Source organism: Toxotes jaculatrix, chromosome 12, assembly GCF_017976425.1.
Source record: "Toxotes jaculatrix isolate fToxJac2 chromosome 12, fToxJac2.pri, whole genome shotgun sequence".
NCBI lineage: Eukaryota > Metazoa > Chordata > Actinopteri > Toxotidae > Toxotes > Toxotes jaculatrix.
The window spans coordinates 21003767-21025141 of record NC_054405.1 but is presented as its reverse complement, the minus strand read 5'-3'; the positions used below and the strand labels follow the sequence as shown (position 1 = coordinate 21025141).

At 38.8% G+C, this 21375-nt stretch overlaps 3 protein-coding genes across 8 annotated transcripts; all 3 read right to left on the bottom strand.

Annotated features, from left to right (window-relative positions):
- Positions 1 to 1088: 1088 nt before the first annotated feature.
- Positions 1089 to 10899, bottom strand: LOC121190230 (UDP-glucuronosyltransferase 1-2-like). Of its 2 annotated transcripts, none has more exons than XM_041050790.1 (6): positions 10861 to 10899; positions 5370 to 5443; positions 4054 to 4228; positions 3575 to 3873; positions 2732 to 3445; positions 1089 to 2207 (listed from the first exon to the last, which is right to left on the bottom strand). In XM_041050790.1, exons 4-6 carry the CDS (start codon positions 3866 to 3868, stop codon positions 1623 to 1625), a joined length of 1593 nt encoding a protein of 530 aa, XP_040906724.1. In that variant the 5' UTR covers positions 3869 to 3873; positions 4054 to 4228; positions 5370 to 5443; positions 10861 to 10899; the 3' UTR covers positions 1089 to 1622. The 2 variants fall into 2 exon arrangements, with proteins under 2 accessions (XP_040906724.1, XP_040906722.1); XM_041050788.1 differs by lacking the exon at positions 10861 to 10899 and adding an exon at positions 5933 to 5993.
- LOC121190231 (UDP-glucuronosyltransferase 1-2-like) lies at positions 6226 to 9307 on the bottom strand. Of its 2 annotated transcripts, XM_041050792.1 has the most exons (4): positions 9270 to 9307; positions 8780 to 9078; positions 7948 to 8661; positions 6226 to 7275 (listed from the first exon to the last, which is right to left on the bottom strand). In XM_041050792.1, exons 2-4 carry the CDS (start codon positions 9071 to 9073, stop codon positions 6691 to 6693), a joined length of 1593 nt encoding a protein of 530 aa, XP_040906726.1. In that variant the 5' UTR covers positions 9074 to 9078; positions 9270 to 9307; the 3' UTR covers positions 6226 to 6690. The 2 variants fall into 2 exon arrangements, with proteins under 2 accessions (XP_040906726.1, XP_040906725.1); XM_041050791.1 differs by lacking the exon at positions 9270 to 9307 and having other exon boundaries at positions 7948 to 8673; positions 8788 to 8909.
- A 184-nt stretch (positions 10900 to 11083) lies between the features above and the next one.
- LOC121190229 (UDP-glucuronosyltransferase 2A2-like) lies at positions 11084 to 20786 on the bottom strand. 4 transcript variants are annotated; one of them, XM_041050784.1, is made up of 5 exons: positions 20702 to 20784; positions 20215 to 20513; positions 19390 to 20103; positions 18298 to 18871; positions 16634 to 17031 (listed from the first exon to the last, which is right to left on the bottom strand). In XM_041050784.1, the coding sequence occupies exons 2-5, from the start codon at positions 20506 to 20508 to the stop codon at positions 17021 to 17023; spliced, it is 1593 nt and encodes a 530-aa protein (XP_040906718.1). In that variant the 5' UTR covers positions 20509 to 20513; positions 20702 to 20784; the 3' UTR covers positions 16634 to 17020. The 4 variants fall into 4 exon arrangements, with proteins under 4 accessions (XP_040906721.1, XP_040906719.1, XP_040906718.1 ...); XM_041050787.1 differs by lacking the exons at positions 16634 to 17031; positions 18298 to 18871; positions 19390 to 20103; positions 20215 to 20513; positions 20702 to 20784 and adding exons at positions 11084 to 12709; positions 13369 to 14082; positions 14201 to 14499; positions 14688 to 14772; XM_041050786.1 differs by lacking the exon at positions 16634 to 17031 and having other exon boundaries at positions 17966 to 18871; positions 20702 to 20786.
- Between the last annotated feature and the right edge of the window lie 589 nt (positions 20787 to 21375).

The window sequence follows — 21375 nt, the reverse complement described above, 5'->3', positions numbered from 1 at the left end:
CCAAGCCTATGGGTCTGTAAAAAAATATATATATATATATATTTGTATTTGTATCAAATTTATCATGAAGATATAGCTTACTTAAATGCAAATCTATGCAATAAAGCACAGACTACTGTAACTGTTGTAATTGTTAGTAAGGTCACTATTTCTAATAATCTAAAAAAGAGCTCACTTTTCAGATTAATGTTTTCTTGGCTCAACCCATATTACATTTTTTTTTTATTTTTTTTTTTATTGTTACACTTGATGTGATTGCAGGCCTCATAAATCACCTCACTGCCTTGATTCCTTGGAACATTTTCACAGATTTGCTTTCCTCATCAGCAAACTCAGAAGTCTCAAGCAAAGTATCATCAGACGATAAGTGAAATGTAATTTAGCTTGAAGCTAGATTTACCGAGGCAACCTCACTCAATTTATAAATCAAAACCATGTGAGCTTATGCTTTATCAAAGAGAGCTTTCCTTTCCAGCCTCTGATTGTTTCAGTGCATCTGTTTTTGGGCCATTTAAGACAAAGAAATGGTTTTAATAGTCTATTTTCTTAAATTATTGAATTTTCCATAGTCATTTTTGAGATTTGTCTTTTCAAGCAAGCAAGACAGAATTGATCTCCACAAGCTGATTGTCTGTAGCATCCTGGTAACAATGCATACATGTGTTCTTGATATTGTGACTAGCTTTGCTGGTACTTACTATCGTGTCTTTTGTAAAAGAAAAGAAAAGGAAAAACAGATTATTGTATGTATCCCAGCTGTGTTTCTCTGACATCTTTCAGTTTGTGCAACAAGCTCTTAACTGAATAGACGTTTTTTTGCCCTGTAGTCCTGTGGAAATTTGGTTTCATATCCTGACCATGCAATATCAAGTCATAGTCTTACATTTAACAGACTTAGCATTTAATTTATTAGTTTGGGATTTGGACAGGGTAGTGTGGGCATGTGAGGCAACAAATATTGTCAGATGAACACTGAGCTATAGACAGGAGGACCTAGTCCACAAACAGTAAGAAAGTTGTTAATATTCAACAAAAAGTTTTGTGAATTTGCATTTTTAAGAGTGATAACAGAGAGACAGTTCCTTTAAAATAAAAATTTATTAATCTTTGCTGTAATCAAAAATGAAACGGGGGCAAGATATATTTGACACTTCAGAAAATATATTGATTATATGACTTAGTGTTGTCACATCTCAATTTGTTTTAGCCCTGAAATCGTCAGCATGTTAAGTGTTGGGGTTTTGTACATCAGAAATGCATGGCATCAAATTTAGATCATGAAAATGATCAATGTCAGGCCATCGAGTAATTGATGTTTTGGTTCTGTACTTCTGAAATTACAGAATAATGTTGACTAGATGAGATTATCACCAATGATTTGAGGGTATTTTAGTACCAAAATCTGTCAAGATACATTTGACAACTGATTTTAAGGAAGGAGGCTATCTTACTTTAACTATACTTTTAGTTTTATACAGCTAAATCGGGTGAGCGATTTTATTATTTTATTTCATAAAAAATAAAGAGGTACAAATGAGATACCTTAACATGTATGTTTTTCTCTAAATACAACATTTTTAGAGAATCAATCTTACCATATTTCTAAACAAATTTGTCCTCTGTCAGTGTTGTTTAGCTTTGGTCTTTCTTCTACTTCTGCAGCATATACACCTGAAAATGGCCAAAACAGAGAGCAACAGTACAGTTGCTGCAGCCAGCAACAGTAGCATTACATCTAAAGAGTAGTATGAGTACCAGGGCATTTTATAAGCCTCTGTACGCAAATGTGGAGCCCCTTTATGGCGCATGACATATTCCACCCAGAAGATGGCTTGATCCATTGGTGATATTGGCTGATCTCTGTGCAAACGTGAAAGTCTTTGCATGTTCTCTCTGTAGCTGTCTTGATGGAGCACCTCCTTAAGACCTTGTTCAAAGCTGTGGCTGTTAACATCACCTAACTGAATGATCTTTCCAGCTTCTCTTTCCTGTAAACGTAGAAGGTTGTCATACTGGTCAAAGAACAAGGGTATGCCAAGCACAGGGACCCCATGGTAAATGGCCTCCTGGACTCCATTGGTTCCTCCATGAGCTACGAAGACTTTGGTCTGTGGGTGTCCCAGGAGGTCCTTCTGTGGCATCCAGTCCACTATCAGAGTGTTGTTGCCCAAAGTGGAGGGACGCTCTCCTTTGTGCCTCCATATCACCTGATCAGAAAACAAACAGAATCATTGTTAATTTACAGCATATGAGCAGACAGGTAATATAATGATACTGCCATGGCTGCAGCCTGAGTGTTGAGCACTTTTCAAGTGACAATGACAAATTAAATAAAACAACATAGAAAACTAGAACACAGTTCAAGTTCTTAATAGCATAGGATGTAAAATATAACGTTAAAAAGAATTTAAAAAGATGAGTTTTGACTTAAGTCTTGAAATTTGTGTTCGTTCACTCGTTATGATTAATTAGACACCCCGGACAGGCTGCCAGTCTATCACAGGGCTGTGTTCCCCTCTCTAAGTTTGATGTATTCCTCAGGAGTGATTTGTTGATTTTTAGTCATTTATTAATTTCAAAACTAGTTTTGCTTTTAATTTATTTAGTAATGGATTTATTACTGGATGTCAATTTCTCTCAGGTCTCTTAGGGTCAAACAAATGTTTTGAGTTGCACATTTCAGGTTTTTAACATTTCACATATTTTTGAGAGAATCATGGGTACATGTTACCTTCTGAGGCATCTTGGCAAAGATGCTGGCAATTTCATCTGCAACCACTTTGGGCAAAGCATTAACCAAAGTTCCCAGAGTCATGATGATCACTCCATGCTCCCCAGCACTCTGAACAAACTTCTCCAGGTCATCAGGCAGAGGCTGGGCAGGTTTGCACTGGAACCCTCCTATGTAGACAACATTTGGCATTGTAGGCCGAGGGAATTCAAACACAAAATCTGACCTGAACAGCCAAATGTCTGCTTCTTGAAGAAGCGAGATGATGTCACATCCACCCTCGATATATTTATCACAGAGAGCATCATAGCTTGGTCCCACCAAGAATTTCTGCTGGAAGAGTATAATGCTGTAGAAAAACAGGTTCTTGATCCTCTGCATGAAATTCATTTTGTCGGTCAAGCCCGATCCTGGCACTGGGATATAAGACAGTGGTGAGGGGGCTATTGCAAAGTGGCCTTCTCCACTCGTGATCCAGCGAACATTGAGCACCAAGGGTAGTTTGAGATATTTGGCCAATACAACCCCTGGTGCAATGGCTGGGTCAGTGAGAACAAGATCATATTGGGAATCCCTCAAGCTTTTGACCATATTTTCATCATCAAAGATTTGACCGAGGGCTTCAGACCACAATGAATGGGCCTCAGAAATCATAGAAAGGAAATCCTTGGTGAGTTTGAAGAAAGTCAGTGCTGAAGCTCCCTCCCTCTGTGCCTGAAAAAAAGTGTTTTGAAAAAAAGTGTTTTGAAAATAAGTGTTGAAAAAGTGTGAAACAGATTATCTTGATATTTCAATGGTTAAAAGACCCATGTGGGACCCAACACATTGTCTATAAAGACATACCCTCATGTGTTCCTGTAGGTACACTTCAAAAAAATTCTCTAAACCTTCATCCATGTCAATTGTAATGGATGAGTAGAGAGGAGACTTTTCTGCAATGTACCAGCTGGTGGAGGCCCTGATCACAGTGAGGTTGTGTCCTCTGGCATGAAGTTCTTCTAGCAGGATTTTCATATTGACCCAGTGACTGCCATCTACAGGGAACACCAGAATGTTCCCTCCATCACAAGGTGGTGTGAAGGAAATCAGACACGCACTGAGGACTACAAATAGTCCACACACATGATGCAATGGCATGGCTCCTAAAATGTAACAAAGAGAAATAATAGTGTTTTGATAATCAGCTTAAAAATATTATCTAAAAGAAATATGTCCTAAACAGGTTTATGTAGTGGGAATTGTCTATTATTTATGAAATTTCACAAACTGAAAATACAACCAATGCCAACCACATTATGAAAGTGTTCCTGAAATTCACTTACCTGTGCTTCTGAGTGGCAACAGTAGTTCTGCTTGCCCACTGACTGACAGTCCATCCAAAGGATTCCTTACATATTTGAGTTCAAACTCCAGTCTCAGAGCTGATTGGTCCCTTCACAGGTAAATGAGTTACATGTGGCACATGTCAGATGAAGATGTCATGCTGAAATCAGTGTTCTGCAAAGTGAAACAAGCAAAGTAATTATATCTTACTTTTCCTGTCATTATAGTTGTATTACTTCATTTGATCATGTTTTTAAAGTACTGGTAGTAGTATAGTTTGTGTAGTGTTTTCAGTGTTTCTCTGTCGTGCAAGAACAGTGCTTGCATCATATGAAACTGTGACCTCTTCCATGAGGTTATCAGAGTGAGTTATGTAATATTAACCCACGTGAGTTTCACATGTATCATTAAAACCTGGAGAAAACCAGACAAGTTTCCTGGATAAATGTTCTGTATATCTTTTTTTCAGAATGTTACACAGTTATTTGCTCCAGGTTTGTGACCTGCTGGGTTGTTTACTAAAGCTCCCTGTTGCCAAATTTGCCAAATATAGCTGCCACTTGAATGTAGGTTGCAGGTCTCAGAACTGAACTCAACTGATCTGAGGCATGTCCTCTCAGAAACACTCTTAGGATCTGTGGTGGAGGAAGCATTCAGATCCTTTCCTTAGTACCAAAACTTCACTATAAAAATACTCCCTTACCAGTAGAAGCACCAAAAATATTACTTGGGTATTGAAAATATACTTAAACTACGCAGTACTTAGTGGCTCACTCACACCAATTTTATTTGCACTTGAATCAAAAATAAAAGTACTTGATGCAGGAAAAAGGGCCCTGTGAGTGTTAAGCTGTTTTTCCATATGTTGTCCTTTCACATATTAGCACACAACCTAGAAATACTACCCAGGCGGCACCTGGGTGGGGCCGGCAGGTGGCAGGATAGAAACGTCATCAGCGTGCCAACTCAGTCACTGTGAATTCTTTGGACAATGACCTGCTCGATTCACAGACTGGCTCAACTAGACAATGCATACACTTTGCACAGAGCTGGCTGGATAAAGGCTGTTTAATGTCCAACTGATTTGGACAGTTGCGACAGCTGCAGTTGTATTAATGTGTAAGCTGTATATGACTGTTGTAATTGGTTGAGGTGGAGCTAAAAAAAATTTTTATTATTTGATGTAGGGCTGACACCAGTGATTAGTTGTCCTTGGTGGACGTCAGGGTGGACTGGCAGTGCCACTTGTAGTTGCAGTACTATTACCTGGGCTTTTTTTCTTTTTTTAATGAAAAAAAAAATGAAAATAGTTTACCTTGTATTTCTGTGTCTGCTTCACACTGACGTGCTGTTTTCATTCATGTAGACAAGGAAGTCTGTGTTTAGAGTCTGTAAAAGTAAGCATCTCCGATGAAAGTGGTTACTTGCATTTAAGCAAGAGGAAACAAATGCCAAGTCAGCAGAGTAAGAAACATTATAACTAAAGCATATTCACTTTTTGACACAATGTAAACTATAGTATGTAAAACACTTACTTCTTGTTGTGGATGACTAAGAATTTGAATTATCACAAACTTTTGTGTGAAAATACCAGTGCCAGTCAGTGAGGCCACACTGTCCATGGCTTCTTCTTGAAAAATGTTGTGGTAGGGTTTATGTGTATACCTCTACAGGGATATGGGTGTGATGCAATTAAGCTTGTAAATCAGCTGCTGGTCCTAAGTAGCAGAACTTTTTCTTGTGTCTAACAAGGAAAAATTAGGAAACACTTTTATAAAACTTTGTCACAGACACTAGCACAGATCATCAGTATATCTACACTGTGGTGATAAATTTTAACGATAACCTGCATAGTTTATGATTTCGTTTTCATAATACCGTTTCTTTCTCTGCTTGAGTCCAGTCTGGCTTCTTTGGCTTCCGTGGTTTCTTCAGACTCGTTCAGGAGAAAAATAATCACCCCTCTTTCCTTTCAGGACAAAAACAATGCACATATTCTGCTCACTCTGCTAAGGTCCTAATGCCTTCCATTTCTATCATCTTGTTCTTATGAACTTCATACAGGGTACATATAGAGCTAGTGGAAAAAGATCAAGCACACAGTGAACAGAGCAGAGTGAACAGTTTTGTGCATTTGCATTTTTAAGAGTGATAACAAGAAACTGTTCCTTTAAATTAAAAATTTATTAATCTTTCCAATAAGAAAAAATGAAATGGGAACAAAGCATTTCACACAATTCATAAAATGTATGGATTATAAGACTTAATTTGGTTAAGTCTGAATTGGTTTTAGCACACAAATCCTCAACAGTGTGCTAAACCAAAACACTTTGGTTTGGTTTAGAATAATGTTGACTAGATGAGACAATCATCGACGATTTGGGGGCTACTTTAGTACCAAAATCTTAATCTATTGAGATACATTTGACAACTGATTTTAAAACAGGAAAGAGGCTGTATTACCTTAAACTACACTTGTGTTTTATGCAGCTAAATTGATTGAGTGATTTTCATTTCATTTTACTTCACAAGTAATAAAGAGGTACAAATGAGATACCTTAAGGTGCGTGTTTTTCTCTAAATACAACGTTATAGAGAATCCATCTTAGCATGTTTCTAATCAAATCTGAGTTCAGTTAATGCTGTTTCGCTTTGGTCTTTCTTCTACTTCTGCAGCATAGACACCTGAAAATGGCCAAAATAGAGACCAGCAGTACAGTTGCTGCAGCCAGCAACAGTAGCATTACATCTAAAGAGTAGTATGAGTACCAGGGCATCTTATTAGCCTCTGTACGCAAGTGTGGAGCCCCTTTATGGCGCAAGACATATTCCACCCAGAAGATGGCTTGATCCATGGGTGATATTGGCTGATCTCTGTGCAAACGTGAAAGTCTTTGTATGTTCTGTCTGTAGCTGTCTTGATGGAGCACTTCCTTAAGAGCTTGTTCAAAGCTGTGGCTGTTAACATCACTTAACTGAATTATCTTCCCAGCTCCTCTTTCCTGTAAACGTAGAAGGTTGTCATACTGGTCAAAGAACAAGGGTATGCCAAGCACAGGGACCCCATGGTAAATGGCCTCCTGGACTCCATTGGTTCCTCCATGAGCTACAAAGACTTTGGTCTGTGGGTGTCCCAGGAGGTCCTTCTGTGGCATCCAGTCCACTATCAGAGTGTTGTTGCCCAAAGTGGAGGGACGCTCTCCTTTGTGCCTCCATATCACCTGATCAGAAAACAAACAGAATAATTGTGAATACCCTGCATATGAGCAGACACATAATACAACGATAGTACCATTGCTGCAGCCTGAGGGTTGAGCACTTTTCAAGATGCTCTAAGATGCTTCACATTACAAATTAAATTTTGATTTAATAGTGATTATCACATGACACAATTCAGGCTCTGAATAGCATGGAATGTAAACAATAACATTAAAATGAGTTTTAAAAGATGAGTTTTGAGTGAAGTCTTTAAATTTGTGTAGTGCAGTCTAAAATGTTCCATAGATAGAGCCTTTGTTTTACATAGTGCGCCATTTATTAGCTTACATTAATCTATTTTCAACCCCTCTATCAATCAATCAACCCATCTGACTTCTAAACCCGCTCCTTATGATTAAAAAGACGTCTTGGATAGGTTGCCAGTCTATTACAGGACTCCTTATCCGTTTCTAAATTTGATGTTTTCCTCAGAAGACTGATTTGTTGATTCTGAGTCATTTATCATTTTTTCTTTCTTTTTCAAAACGATGATTGCTTTTAATTTAATCCATTCAGTAACAGATTAACTGCTGCATATGAATGTCTCTCAGGGTCAAACAAATACTGTTTTGAGTTGCACATTTCAAGTTTTTGACATTTCACATCTTTTTGAGAAAATCATGGGTACACGTTACCTTCTGAGGCATCTTGGCAAAGGCGCTGGCAATTTCATCTGTAACCTCTTTGGGCAAAGCATTAATCCAAGTTCCCAGAGTCATGATGATCACTCCATGCTTCCCAGCACTCTGAACAAACTTCTCCAGGTCATCAGGCAGAGGCTGGGCAGGTTTGCACTGGAACCCTCCTATGTAGACAACATTTGGCATTGTGGGCCGAGGGAAGTCAAACACAAAATCTGACCTGAACAACCAAACGTCTGCTTCTTGAAGAAGCGAGATGACGTCACATCCACCCTCGATATATTTATCACAGAGAGCATCATAGCTTGGTCCCACAAAAAATTTCTCCTGTAAGATTATAATGCTGTGGAAAAACAGGTTCTTGATCCTCTGCATGAAATTCATTCTGTCTGTGAAGCCCGATCCTGGCACTGGGATATAAGACAATGGTGAGGGGGCTATTGCAAAGTGACCTTCTCCACTCGTGATCCAGCGAACATTGAGCACCAAGGGTAGTTTAAGATATTTGGCCAATACAACCCCTTGGGCAAAGGCTGGGTCAGTGAGAACAAGATCATACTGGGAATCCCTCAAGCTTTTGACCATACTTTCATCATCAAAGATTTTACTGAGGGCTTCAGACCACATTGAATGGGCATGAGAAATCACAAAAAAGAAATTCTTGGTGAGTTTGAGGAAAGTCTGTAGTGAAGCCCCCTCTCTCAGCATCTGGAAAGAAAAGTGGTTTGAAAATAAGTGTTGAAGAAGTGGAAAACAAAAATTATCTTGATACTTCAATGACTAAATGGCCCATGTGGGGCCCAATACATTGTCCGTGACGACATACCCTTAAATGCTCCTCTACGTACACTTCAAAAAAGCTCTCTAAACCTTCACCCATGTCAACTGTAATGGATGTGTAGAGAGGAGACTTTTCTGCAATGTACCAGCTGGTAGCTGCTCTGATCACAGTGAGGTTGTGTCCTCTGGCATGAAGTTCTTCTAGCAGGATTTTCATATTGACCCAGTGGCTGCCATCTAGAGGGAACACTAGAATATTCCCTCCATCACAAGGTGGTGTGAAGGAAATCAGACATGCACTGAGGACTACAAATAGTCCACACACACGATGCAATGGCATGGCTCCTAAAATGTAACAAAGAGAAATAGTAGTGTTTTTTTAATAATCAGCTTCAATCATTCAATCAATTTTCTAAAAGTATGTTCTCAACAAGTTTATGTAGTGGGAATTGTCTATATTATTCATTAAATTTCACACACTGAAAATACAGCACGATACCAACCACATCATGAAAATGTTCCTGAAATTCACTTACCTGTGCTTCTGAGAGGCAACAGTAGTTCTGCTTGCCCGCTGACTGACAGTCCATCCAAAGGATTCCTTAAATATTTGAGTTCAAACTCCGATCTCAGAAATGATTGGTCCCTTCACAGGTAAATGAGTTACATGTGGCATGTGCCAAATAAAGCTATGATGCTGAAATCAATGTTCTGCAAATACCAAGCAAAGTGACTACATCTTACTTTTCACTTCATTGTAGTTGTATTACTTCATTTTATCATGTTTTTAAACTACTGGTAGTATTATACTGTGTGTAGTTTTGTCAGTGTCTTCCTCTCTGTCAAGCAAGAACACTCCTTGCATCATATGAAACTGCAGCCTTTTTCATGAGGTTATCAAAGTGGGTTATGTAATATTAACCCAGGTGAGTTTCACATAAAACCTGGAGAAAAACAGATGGATTTCCTGGATAAATTGTTTTTTATATCATGTTTTTAGACTGTTCTGCAGTTATTCTCTCCTGGTTTGTGACCTGCTGGTTTGTTTACTACAGCTCCCTGCTGCCAAATACAGCTGAAACTTGAATGTAGGTTGCCGGTCTCAGAACTGAACTCGACTGATCTGATGTAAAATGTTCTCAAAGTACTTAGTGTCTCCCTCCTACCAGTGTTAATTAATTTGCAATTAAATTATCAAAAGTAAAAGAACTTAATGCAGGAAAAAAAAGCCCCTGTGAGTGTTAAGCTATTTTCTCATGTGCTGCCCTTTCGCATAGGTGGTGCACAATGTGGAAATACTCTGTTTGGTTTCAGCCCTACCCAGGTGGCACCTGGATAGGGTCGGCAGGTGGCAGGATAGAAATATCATCAAAGTGCCAAATTCTCTGGACAATGACCTGCTCTATGCACAGACTGGCTCAATTGGACGATACATACACTTTGCACAGAGCTGGCAGGATAAAGTCAGTTTAATGTCCAACTGATTTGGACAAGTGCGACAGTTGCAAATATATTAACTTGTAAGCAGTAAACGATAGTTGTAATTGGTTGAGATAGAACTCTTTTTTATTATTATTATTTTATGAAGGGCTGACACCAGTGATTAGCTGTCCTGGGTGGACTTCCTTGTGTTTCTTGGTGCAACTTGTAGTTGCAATACTGTTATATGGACAAATTTGTTTTTTTTTAAGTGAAAAAAGTTGAAAGTAGTTCACCTTGTGTTTCTCCGTCTTCCCCACACCTGTACAGCTGTACACAAGAATGTGAATGCTATCAAAACGCCTCTGAACTGAAAGGATCCAATGTAAACAGAAAAGTGGAGTGCCTGCTGTTGTACCTCTGATATGGTCTTTTCATTCATGTCAGACAAGACAACTACAGTATGTAAAAGGCTTACTTGTTGTTGTGGATGACTTTTGACTAAGACTTTGGTCCTGGTCTGGTGCCAAGTAGCAGTATTTTTTCTTGTATCTAACAAGGAAAAAAACGAGGAAGCACATTCATACCTCAATGTCATAATTAGAAGCACAGATCATGCTTCTGTTTAGGCAATCATGGGTATATCTACACTGTTCTGATATATTTTAAAGATACCCTGCATAGTTTATGATTCCGTTTTCACAATACCGTTTCCTTCTCTGCTTGAGTCCACTCTGGCTTCTTTGGTTTCCTCAGACTCATTCAGGAGAAAAACAATCATCCCTCTTTCATTTCAGGTCAAGAACAATGCACATATTGTGCACTCTCTGCTAGGTCCTAATGCCTGCCCTTTTTTAAACATCCTGTTCTTACAAACTTCATTAAGGGTATCCATACACAAGTAAAAGACAAGGCTCACAGTGACCACCCCATCACAAATTATTTATTTATAGGCGCCTTTCTTGACACTCAAGGTCACCTTACATTATAAAAACAGACACAATAAAACAACAATAAAAGGTAATACAGACAATAGACAACGCAGTTGTGGTCAGAGGGAGTAAGCTAATCTGAACAGATGGGGTTTGAGTTTAGATATGAAATGTGGGAGTGAGTCAGCATTATGGAGGTCGGGTGGGAGAGAGTTCCAGAGCTGGGGGGCAGAGCGACTGAATGCTCTGCTCCCCATGGTAACAAGGCGGGCAGGGGGGACAGCAAGATGGATGGAGAATGGAGGTGTGACAGCATGGAGGAGATCAGAGAGATATGGAGAGGTGAGGTTGTGGATGGCTTTAAAAGTGAGGAGAAGTATTTTGTAGTTGTTGCAGTGTGTGATGGGAGGCCAGTGAAGCCAGTGACCGAGTCCAGAGACAGTTAGGGAAAGACGTTAATATTCAACAAAGAATTTTGTGCATTTGCTCTTTTAAGAGCGATAACAGAGAGACAGTTTCTTTAAAATAAAAATGTATTGATCTTTGCTGTAATCAAAAATGAAATTGGGAAAAAATGTTTTAGACAATTCATAAAATTTATCGATTATGTGGACTATATTTTTTTGTTTTCTCACTGGAAATGCATGGCATCAAATTTAGATCATGAAAATGATCAATGTCAGGGCATCGAGACAGTGATTGGTGATTTGGTTCCAAACCTTTTAATATTACGGTGAATGTGAAATTACAAAAATAATGTTGACTCTCACCAGTGATTTGGGGGTATTTTATTACCAAAATCTTAATCTGTCAAGATACATTTGACAACTGATTTTAAAACTGGAAAGAGGCTGTATTATTTTAACTATAATATATATAACTATAACCATAGTTTTATACAGCTAAATCGATTGAGGGATTATCATTTTTGTTCATAAATAATAAAGAGGTTCAAATAAGATACCTTAAGGTGCATGTTTTTCTCTAAATACGTTATAGAGAATTCATCTTAGCATGTTTCTAATCAAATCTGAGCTCAGTCAGTGCTGTTTGGCTTTGGTCTTTCTTCTACTTCTGCAGCATATACACCTGAAAATGGCCAAAACAGAGAGCAACAGTACAGTTGCTGCAGCCAGCAACAGTAGCATTACATCTAAACAGTAGTATGAGTACCAGGGCATCTTATTAGCCTCTGTACGCAGGTGTGGAGCCCCTTCATGGCGCATGACATATTCCACCCAGAAGATGGCTTGATCCATGGGTGATATTGGCTGATCTCTGTGCAAACGTGAAAGTCTTTGCATGTTCTGTCTGTAGCTATCTTGATGGAGCACTTCCCTAAGAGCTTGTTCAAAGCTGTGGCTGTTAACATCACTTAACTGAATTATCTTTCCAGCTCCTCTTTCCTGTAAACGTAGAAGGTTGTCATACTGGTCAAATAACAAGGGTATGCCAAGCACAGGGACCCCATGGTAAATGGCCTCCTGGACTCCATTGGTTCCTCCATGAGCTACAAAGACTTTGGTCTGTGGGTGTCCCAGGAGGTCCTTCTGTGGCATCCAGTCCACTATCAGAGTGTTGTTGCCCAAAGTGGAGGGACGCTCTCCTTTGTGCTTCCATATCACCTGATCAGAAAACAAACAGAATAATTGTGAATTTCCTGCATTTGAGCAGACACATAATACAATGATAGTACCATTGTTGAGCACTTTTCAAGACGCTCAAAGATGCTTCACATTACAAATTAAATTTTGATTTAATAGTGATTATCACATGACACAATTCAGGCTCTGAATAGCATGGAATGTAAACAATAACATTAAAACGAGTTTTAAAAGATGAGTTTTGAGTGAAGTCTTTAAATTTGTGTAGTGCAGTCTAAAATGTTCCATAGATAGAGCCTTTGTTTTACATAGTGCACCATTTATTAGCTTACATTAATCTATTTTCAACCCCTCTATCAATCAATCAACCCATCTGACTTCTAAACCCGCTCCTTATGATTAAAAAGACGTCTTGGATAGGTTGCCAGTCTATTACAGGACTCCTTATCTGTTTCTAAATTTGACGTTTTCCTCAGAAGACTGATTTGTTGATTCTGAGTCATTTATTATTTTTTCTGTCTTTTTCAAAACAAGGATTGCTTTTAATTTAATCCATTCTGTAACAGATTAGCTACTGCATATGAATGTCTCTCAGGGTCAAACAAATACTGTTTTGAGTTGCACATTTGAAGTATTTTACATTTCTCATCTTTGCAAGTGGATCACTGAGTATGTGTTACCTTCTGAGGCATCTTGGCAAAGGCACTGGCAATTTCATCTGTAACCTCTTTGGTTAAAACCTTAATCCAAGTTCCCAGAGTCATGATGATCACTCCATGCTCCCCAGCACTCTGAACAAACCTCTCCAGGTCAGCTGGCAGAGGCTGGGCAGGTTTGCACTGGAACCCTCCTATGTAGACAACATTTGGCATTGTGGGCCGAGGGAAGTCAAACACAAAATCTGACCTGAACAGCCAAATGTCTGCTTCTTGAAGAAGCGAGATGACGTCACATCCACCCTCGATATATTTATCACAGAGAGCATCATAGCTTGGTCCCACCAAGAATTTCTGCTGGAAGAGTATAATGCTGTAGAAAAACAGGTTCTTGATCCTCTGCATGAAATTCATTTTGTCGGTCAAGCCCGATCTTGGCACTGGGATATAAGACAGTGGTGAGGGGGCGATTACAAAGTGGCCTTCTCCACTCGTGATCCAGCGAACATTGAGCACCAAGGGTAGTTTGAGATATTTGGCCAATACAACCCCTTGGGCAAAGGCTGGGTCAGTGAGAACAAGATCATATTGGGAATCCCTCAAGCTTTTGACCATACTTTCATCATCAAAGATTCTACTGAGGGCTTCAGACAACGTTAAATGGGCCTGAGAAAAAACAAAAAGGAAATTCTTGGTGAGTTTGAGGAAAGTCCATAGTGAAGCCCCCTCTCTCAGCATCTGGAAAGAAAAGTGGTTTGAAAATAAGTGTTGAAGAAGTGGAAAACAAAAATTATCTTGATACTTAAATGACTAAATGGCCCATGTGGGGCCCAATACATTGTCCGTGATGACATACCCTTAAATGCTCCTCTACGTACACATCAAAAAAGTTCTCTACACCTTCACCCATGTCAACTGTAATGGATGTGTAGAGAGGAGACTTTTCTTCAATGTACCAGCTGGCGGCCGCTCTGATCACAGTGAGGTTGTGTCCTTTGGCATGAAGTTCTTCTAGCAGGATTTTCATATTGATCCAGTGGCTGCCATCTAGAGGGAACACTAGAATGTTCCCTCCATCACAAGGTGGTGTGAAGGAAATCAGACATGCACTGAGGACTACAAATAGTCCACACACACGATGCAATGGCATGGCTCCTAAAATGTAACAAAGAGAAATAATAGTGTTTTTTTTAAATAATCAGCTTCAATCAATTTTCTAAAATAACTATGTCCTCAACAAGTTTATGTAGTGGGAATTGTCTATATTATTCATGAAATTTCACACACTGAAAATACAGCACAATACCAACCACATCATGAAAATGTTCCTGAAATTCACTTACCTGTGCTTCTGAGTGGCAACAGTAGTTCTACTTGCCCGCTGACTGACAGTCCATCCAAAGGATTCCTTAAATATTTGAGTTCAAACTTTACTCCAGCTCCCTGTTGCCAAATATAGCTGAAACTTGAATGTCGGTTGCCGGTCTCAGAACTGAACTCGACTTATCTGATGTAAAATGTTCTCAAAGTACTTAGTGTCTCCCTCCTACCAGTGTTAATTAATTTGCAATTAAATTATCAAAAGTAAAAGAACTTAATGCAGGAAAAAAAAGCCCTTGTGAGTGTTATGCTATTTTCTCATGTGTTGCCCTTTCGCATAGGTAGTGCACAATGTGGAAATACTCTGTTTGGTTTCAGCCTTACCCAGGTGGCACCTGGGTAGGGCTGGCAGGTGGCTGGATAGAAACATCATCAAAGTGCCAAATTCTCTGGACAATGACCTGCTCTATGCACAGACTGGCTCAATTGGACAATACATACACTTTGCACAGAGCTGGCAGGATAAAGTCAGTTTAATGTCCAAATGAATTTGGACAGGTGCGGCAGTTGCAGATATATTAACTTGTAAGCAGTAAACGATTGTTGAAATTGGTTGAGATGGAGCTCTGTTTTTTATGAAGGGCTGACACCAATGATTAGTTGTCCTGGGTGGACTTCCTTGTTTTTCTTGGGGCAACTTGTAGTTGCAGTACACTTATATGGATAAATTTGTTTTTTTTAAGTGAAAAAAGTTGAAAGTAGTTCACCTTGTGTTTCTCCGTCTTCCCCACACCTGTACAGTTGTACACAAGAACGTGAATGCTATCAAAAGCCTCTGAACTGAAAGGATCCAATGTAAACAGAAAAGTGGAGCGCCTGCTGTTGTACCTCTGATATGGTCTTTTCATTCATGTCAGACAAGGAAGTCTGTGTTTAGAGTCTGTAAAATTGAGCATCTCTAAAAAAAAAAGTGAATACTTACATTTAAGCAAGGAGGAAACAAATGCCAAGTCAGCAGAGTATGGAAAAACATGACTAAAGTATATTCACTTTTTTGATACAACATGTAAACTTCAGTACGTAAAAGGCTTACTTGTTGTTGTGGATGACTTTTGACTAAGACTTTGGTCCTGGTCTGGTCCTAAGTAGCAGTATTTTTTCATGTATCTAACAAGGAAAAAAAATGAGAAAGCACATTTATACGTCAATGTCATAATTATAAGCACAGATCATGCTTCTGTTTAGGCAATCATGGGTATATCTACACTGTTCTATTTTAAAGATACCCTGCATAGTTTATGATTCCGTTTTCACAATACCGTTTCCTTCTCTGCTTGAGTCCACTCTGACTTCTTTGGTTTCCGTGGTTTCCTCAGACTCATTCAGGAGAAAAACAATCATCCCTCTTTCATTTCAGGTCAAGAACAATGTACATATTGTGCACTCTCTGCTAGGTCCTAATGCCTGCCCTTTTTTAAACATCCTGTTCCTACGAACTTCGTAAAGGGTATCCATACAGAAGTAAAAGACAAGGCTCACAGTGACCACCCGATCACAAATTATTTATTTATAGGCGCCTTTCTTGACACTTAAGGCCACCTTACATTATAAAAACAGACACAATAAAACAACAATAAAAGACAATACAGTTTAAAATAGACAATAGACAACACAGTTGTGGACAGAGGGAGTAAGCTAATCTGAACAGATGGGTTTTGAGTTCAGATATGAGTTCAGAATTTTGTCCATTTTCTCTTTTAAGAGTGATAACAGAGAGACAGTTTCTTTAAAATAAAAATGTATTGATCTTTGCTGTAATCAAAAATGAAATTGGGAAAAATGTTTTAGACAATTCATAAAATGCATCGATTATATGGACTTTTTTTTTTATGTTTTCTCACATCTGAATTGGTTTTAGCCCAGAAATTGTCAGCATATAAAGTGTTGGGGTTTAGCCCATTACAAATGCATGGCATCAACTTTAGATCATGAAAATGATCGATGTCAGGGCATCGAGACAGTGATTGGTGTTTTGGTTCCAAACCTTTTAATAATACGGTGAATGTGAAATTACAAAGTAATGTTGACTATCACCAGTGATTTGGGGGTATTTTATTACTAAAATCTTAATCTGTCAAGATACATTTGACAACTGATTTTAAAACTGGAAAGAGGCTGTATTATTTTAACTATACTATATATAACTATAACTATAGTTTTATACAGCTAAATCAATTGCCATTTTTCTTCATAAATAATAAAGAGGTACAAATGAGATATCTTAAGGTGCATGTTTTTCTCTAAATACGTTATAGAGAATTCATCTTGGCATATTTCTAAACAAATCTGAGCTCAGTCAGTGTTGTTGTTGTGTCTGATTGGTCCCTTCACAGGTAAATGAGTTACATGTGCCATGTGCCAAATAAAGCTATGATGCTGAAATCAATGTTCTGCAAATACCAAGCAAAGTATTCTATATCTTACTTTTCATGTCATTGTAGTTGTATTACTTCATTTTATCATGTTTTTAAAGTACTGGTAGTAGTATAGTGTGTGTAGTTTTGTCAGTGTCTTTCTCTCTGTCAAGCAAAAACAATGCTTGCATCATATGAAACTATGACCTCTTTCATGGGGTAATCAGAGTGGTTTATGTAATATAAACCAGGTGAGTTTATCATTCAAACCTGGAGAAAAACAGACAAGCTTCCTGGATAAATGTTCTCTATATCTTATTTTCAGAATGTTACATAGTTATTATCTCCAGATTTGTGACCTGTTGGTTTGTTTACTAAAGCTCTTTGTTTCCAAATATTGCAAATATAGCTGCCACTTGAATGTAGGTTGTAGGTCTCAGAACTGAACTGTTTAATGTCCAACTGATTTGGACAGTTGCGACAGTTGCAGATTTAATAACTTGTAAGCAGTATATGACTGTTGTAATTGGTTGAGGTGGAGCTAAAAAAATTTTTATTATTTTATGTAGGGCTGACACCAATGATTAGTTGTCCTGCGCAGACACCAGGGTGGAATGGTAGTGCCACTTGTAGTTACAGTACTGCTACATGGACTTTTTTTTTTTCTTTTTAATGAAAAAAGTTGAAATAGTTTACCTACCCGCGCAGGCACAGGGAGAACATACAAACTCCACACAGAAGGGCCCATACCGGGGTTCAAACCTGGAACCCTCTTGCTGTGAGACAACAGTGCTAACCACTGCACCACCATGCCGCCCTTCCTTTAAATTAAAAAATTATTGATCTTTGCTATAAGCAAAAATGAAATGGGAACAAAACATTTCACAGAATTCATAAAATGTATTGTTGTATTGTTTTGACACATTTAAGACACATTTGATTGGGGGCTATTTTAGTACCAAAATCTTAATCTATCGAGATACATTTGACAGCTGATTTTAAATCAGGAAAGAGGCTGTATTACCTTAACTATACTTGTTTTATGCAACTAAATCGATTGAGTGATTTTCATTTTACTTCATAAATAATAAAGCGGTAAAAAAATTAGATATCTTAAGATGCACGTTTATCTCTAAATTCATTATTATCATTATCATTATTATTATACATTATCGAGAATCCATGTTTCTAAACTTATTTGTGCTCAGTCAGTGTTGTTTAGCTTTGGTCTTTCTTCTATTTCTGCAGCATAGACACCTGAAAATGGCCAAAACAGAGAGCAACAGTACAGTTGCTGCAGCCAGCAACAGTAGCATTACATCTAAAGAGTAGTATGAGTACCAGGGCATCTTATTAGCCTCTGTACGCAGGTGTGGAGCCCCTTTATGGCGCATGACATATTCCACCCAGAAGATGGCTTGATCCATGGGTGATATTGGCTGATCTCTGTGCAAACGTGAAAGTCTTTGCATGTTCTGTCTGTAGCTGTCTTGATGGAGCACCTCCTTAAGAGCTTGTTCAAAGCTGTGGCTGTTAACATCACTTAATTGAATGATCTTCCCAGCTCCTCTTTCCTGCAAACGTAGAAGGTTGTCATACTGGTCAAAGAACAAGGGTATGCCAAGCACAGGGACCCCATGGTAAATGGCCTCTTGGACTCCATTGGTTCCTCCATGAGCTACAAAGGCTTTGGTCTGTGGGTGTCCCAGGAGGTCCTTCTGTGGCATCCAGTCCACTATCAGAGTGTTGTTGCCCAAAGTGGAGGGATGCTCTCCTGTGTGCCCCCATATCACCTGATCAGAAAACAAAAAGAATCATTATAAATTTCCTGCATATCAGCAGACAGATAATACAATGATACTGCCATGGCTGCAGCCTGAGTGTTGAGCACTTTTCAAGATGCTCAAAGATGCTTCACGTGACAAATTAAATAGTGATTGTAATTATTTTGTGACACAGTGCACAGTGCACAATTTACATTAATCTATTTTCAACTCCTCTCATAGATCAATCCATCCACCTACTAAACCCACCTGTTATGATTAATTAGACACCCTGGGCAGGCTGCCAGTCTATCACAGGGCTATGTATTCCTTTCTAAATTTGATATGTTCCTCAGACAACTGACTTGTTGATTTTTTTGTCATTTATTAATTTCAAAACTAGGATTGCTTTTAATATGAACCATTCAGTAATGGATCAGTTACTGCATATGAATCTCTCTCAGGGTCAAACAATAGCATTTTGAGTTGCACATTTCAAGTTTTTAACCTTTCGCATCTTTGTGACTGGATCACTGAGCATGTGTTACCTTCTGAGGCATCTTGGCAAAGGCACTGGCAATTTCAACGGCAACCTCTTTGGGCAAAGCCTTAATCCAAGTTCCCAGAGTCATGATGATCACTCCATGCTCCCCAGCACTCTGAACAAACTTCTCCAGGTCATCAGGCAGAGGCTGGGCAGGTTTGCACTGGAACCCTCCTATGTAGACAACATTTGGCATTGTGGGCCGAGGGAAGTCAAACACAAAATCTGACCTGAACAACCAAATGTCTGCTTCTTGAAGAAGTGAGATGATGTCACATCCACCCTCGATATATTTATCACAGAGAGCATCATAGCTTGACCCCATCAAGAATTTCTCCTGGAAGAGTATAATGCTGTAGAAAAACAGGTTCTTGATCCTCTGCATGAAATTCATTTTGTCGGTCAAGCCCGATCCTGGCACTGGGATATAAGACAGTGGTGAGGGGGCTATTACAAAGTGGCCTTCTCCACTCGTGATCCAGCGAACATTGAGCACCAAGGGTAGTTTGAGATATTTGGCCAATACAAGCCCCGATCCTAAGCCTGGGTCAGTGAGAACAAGATCATATTGGGAATCCCTCAAGCTTTTGACCATATTTTTATCATCAAAGATTTTACTGAGGGCTTCAGACCACATTGAATGGATCTGAGAAACGGCAGAAAGGAAATTCTTGGTGAGTCTGAAGAAAGTCAGTGCTGAAGCCCCCTCTCTCAGCATCTGAAAAGAAATGGTTATAAGTTTTGAAGAAGTGGGAAACAAAGATTATCTTGATATTTCAATGACTAAATGGCCCATGTGAGGCCCAATACATTGTCCACGATGACATACCTTTATATGCCCCTTTAGGGAGTGTTCCAAAAAGCTCTCTAAACCTTCATCCATGTCAAGTGTAATAGATGTGTAGAGAGGAGACTTTTCTGCAATGTACCAGCTGGTGGGTGCTCTGATCACAGTGAGGTTGTGTCCTCTGGCATGAAGTTCTTCTAGCAGGATTTTCATATTGACCCAGTGACTGCCATCTACAGGGAACACCAGAATGTTCCCTCCATCACAAGGTGGTGTGAAAGAAATCAGACATGCACTGAGGACAACAAATAGCCCACACACACGATGCAATGGCATGGCTCCTAAAATTTAGCAGAGGGAAATAATAGTGGTTTAATAATCAGCTTCAAAATATTATCTAAAAGAAGCATGTGCTCAACAAGTTTATATAGTGGGAATTGTCTATTATTTGTGAAATTCCACACACTGACAATACAGCATGATACTAACTACAACATGTTACTACAACGTGTTCCTGAAATTCACTTACCTGCGCTTAAGAGTGGCAACAGTAGTTCCACTTGCCCGCTGACTGACAGTCCATCCAAAGGATTCCTTTCATATTTGAGTTCAAACTCCAGTCTCAGAGCTGATTGGTCCCTTCACAGATAAATGAGTTACATGTGGCACATGACAGATGAAGATATTATGCTGAAATGTACTGCAAATAACAAACAAAGTGACTGTGTCTTACTGTCCATGTCATTATTAGTTGTTTTTAAACTACTGGTATTAGTATAGTGCGCGTGGTTTTGTCAGTGTTTTTCTCTCTGTCATGCAAAAACTAGTACTTGCATCATATGAAACTATGACCTCTTTCATGAGGTTATGAGAGTGGATTATGTAATATTAACCAAAGTGAATTTCACACATATTATGTGTGTTAAAATCAGACAGGCTTGTGATCCTCTGGTTTGTTTACCACAGCTCCCTGTTGCCAAATATGCCAAATATAGCTTACACTTGAATGTAGGTTGCAGGTCTCAGACCTGAACTTCACTCTTGGGATCAGTGGTGGAGGGAGCGTTCAAATCCTTTACTTAAATAAATACAATAATATAATAATAATATAAAAATTCTCCCTTACCAGAAGAAGTTCCTGCACTGAAAGTTCTCAGTATCTCCCTCACACCAATGTTAATTTGTTTGCACTTAAAGTATCAA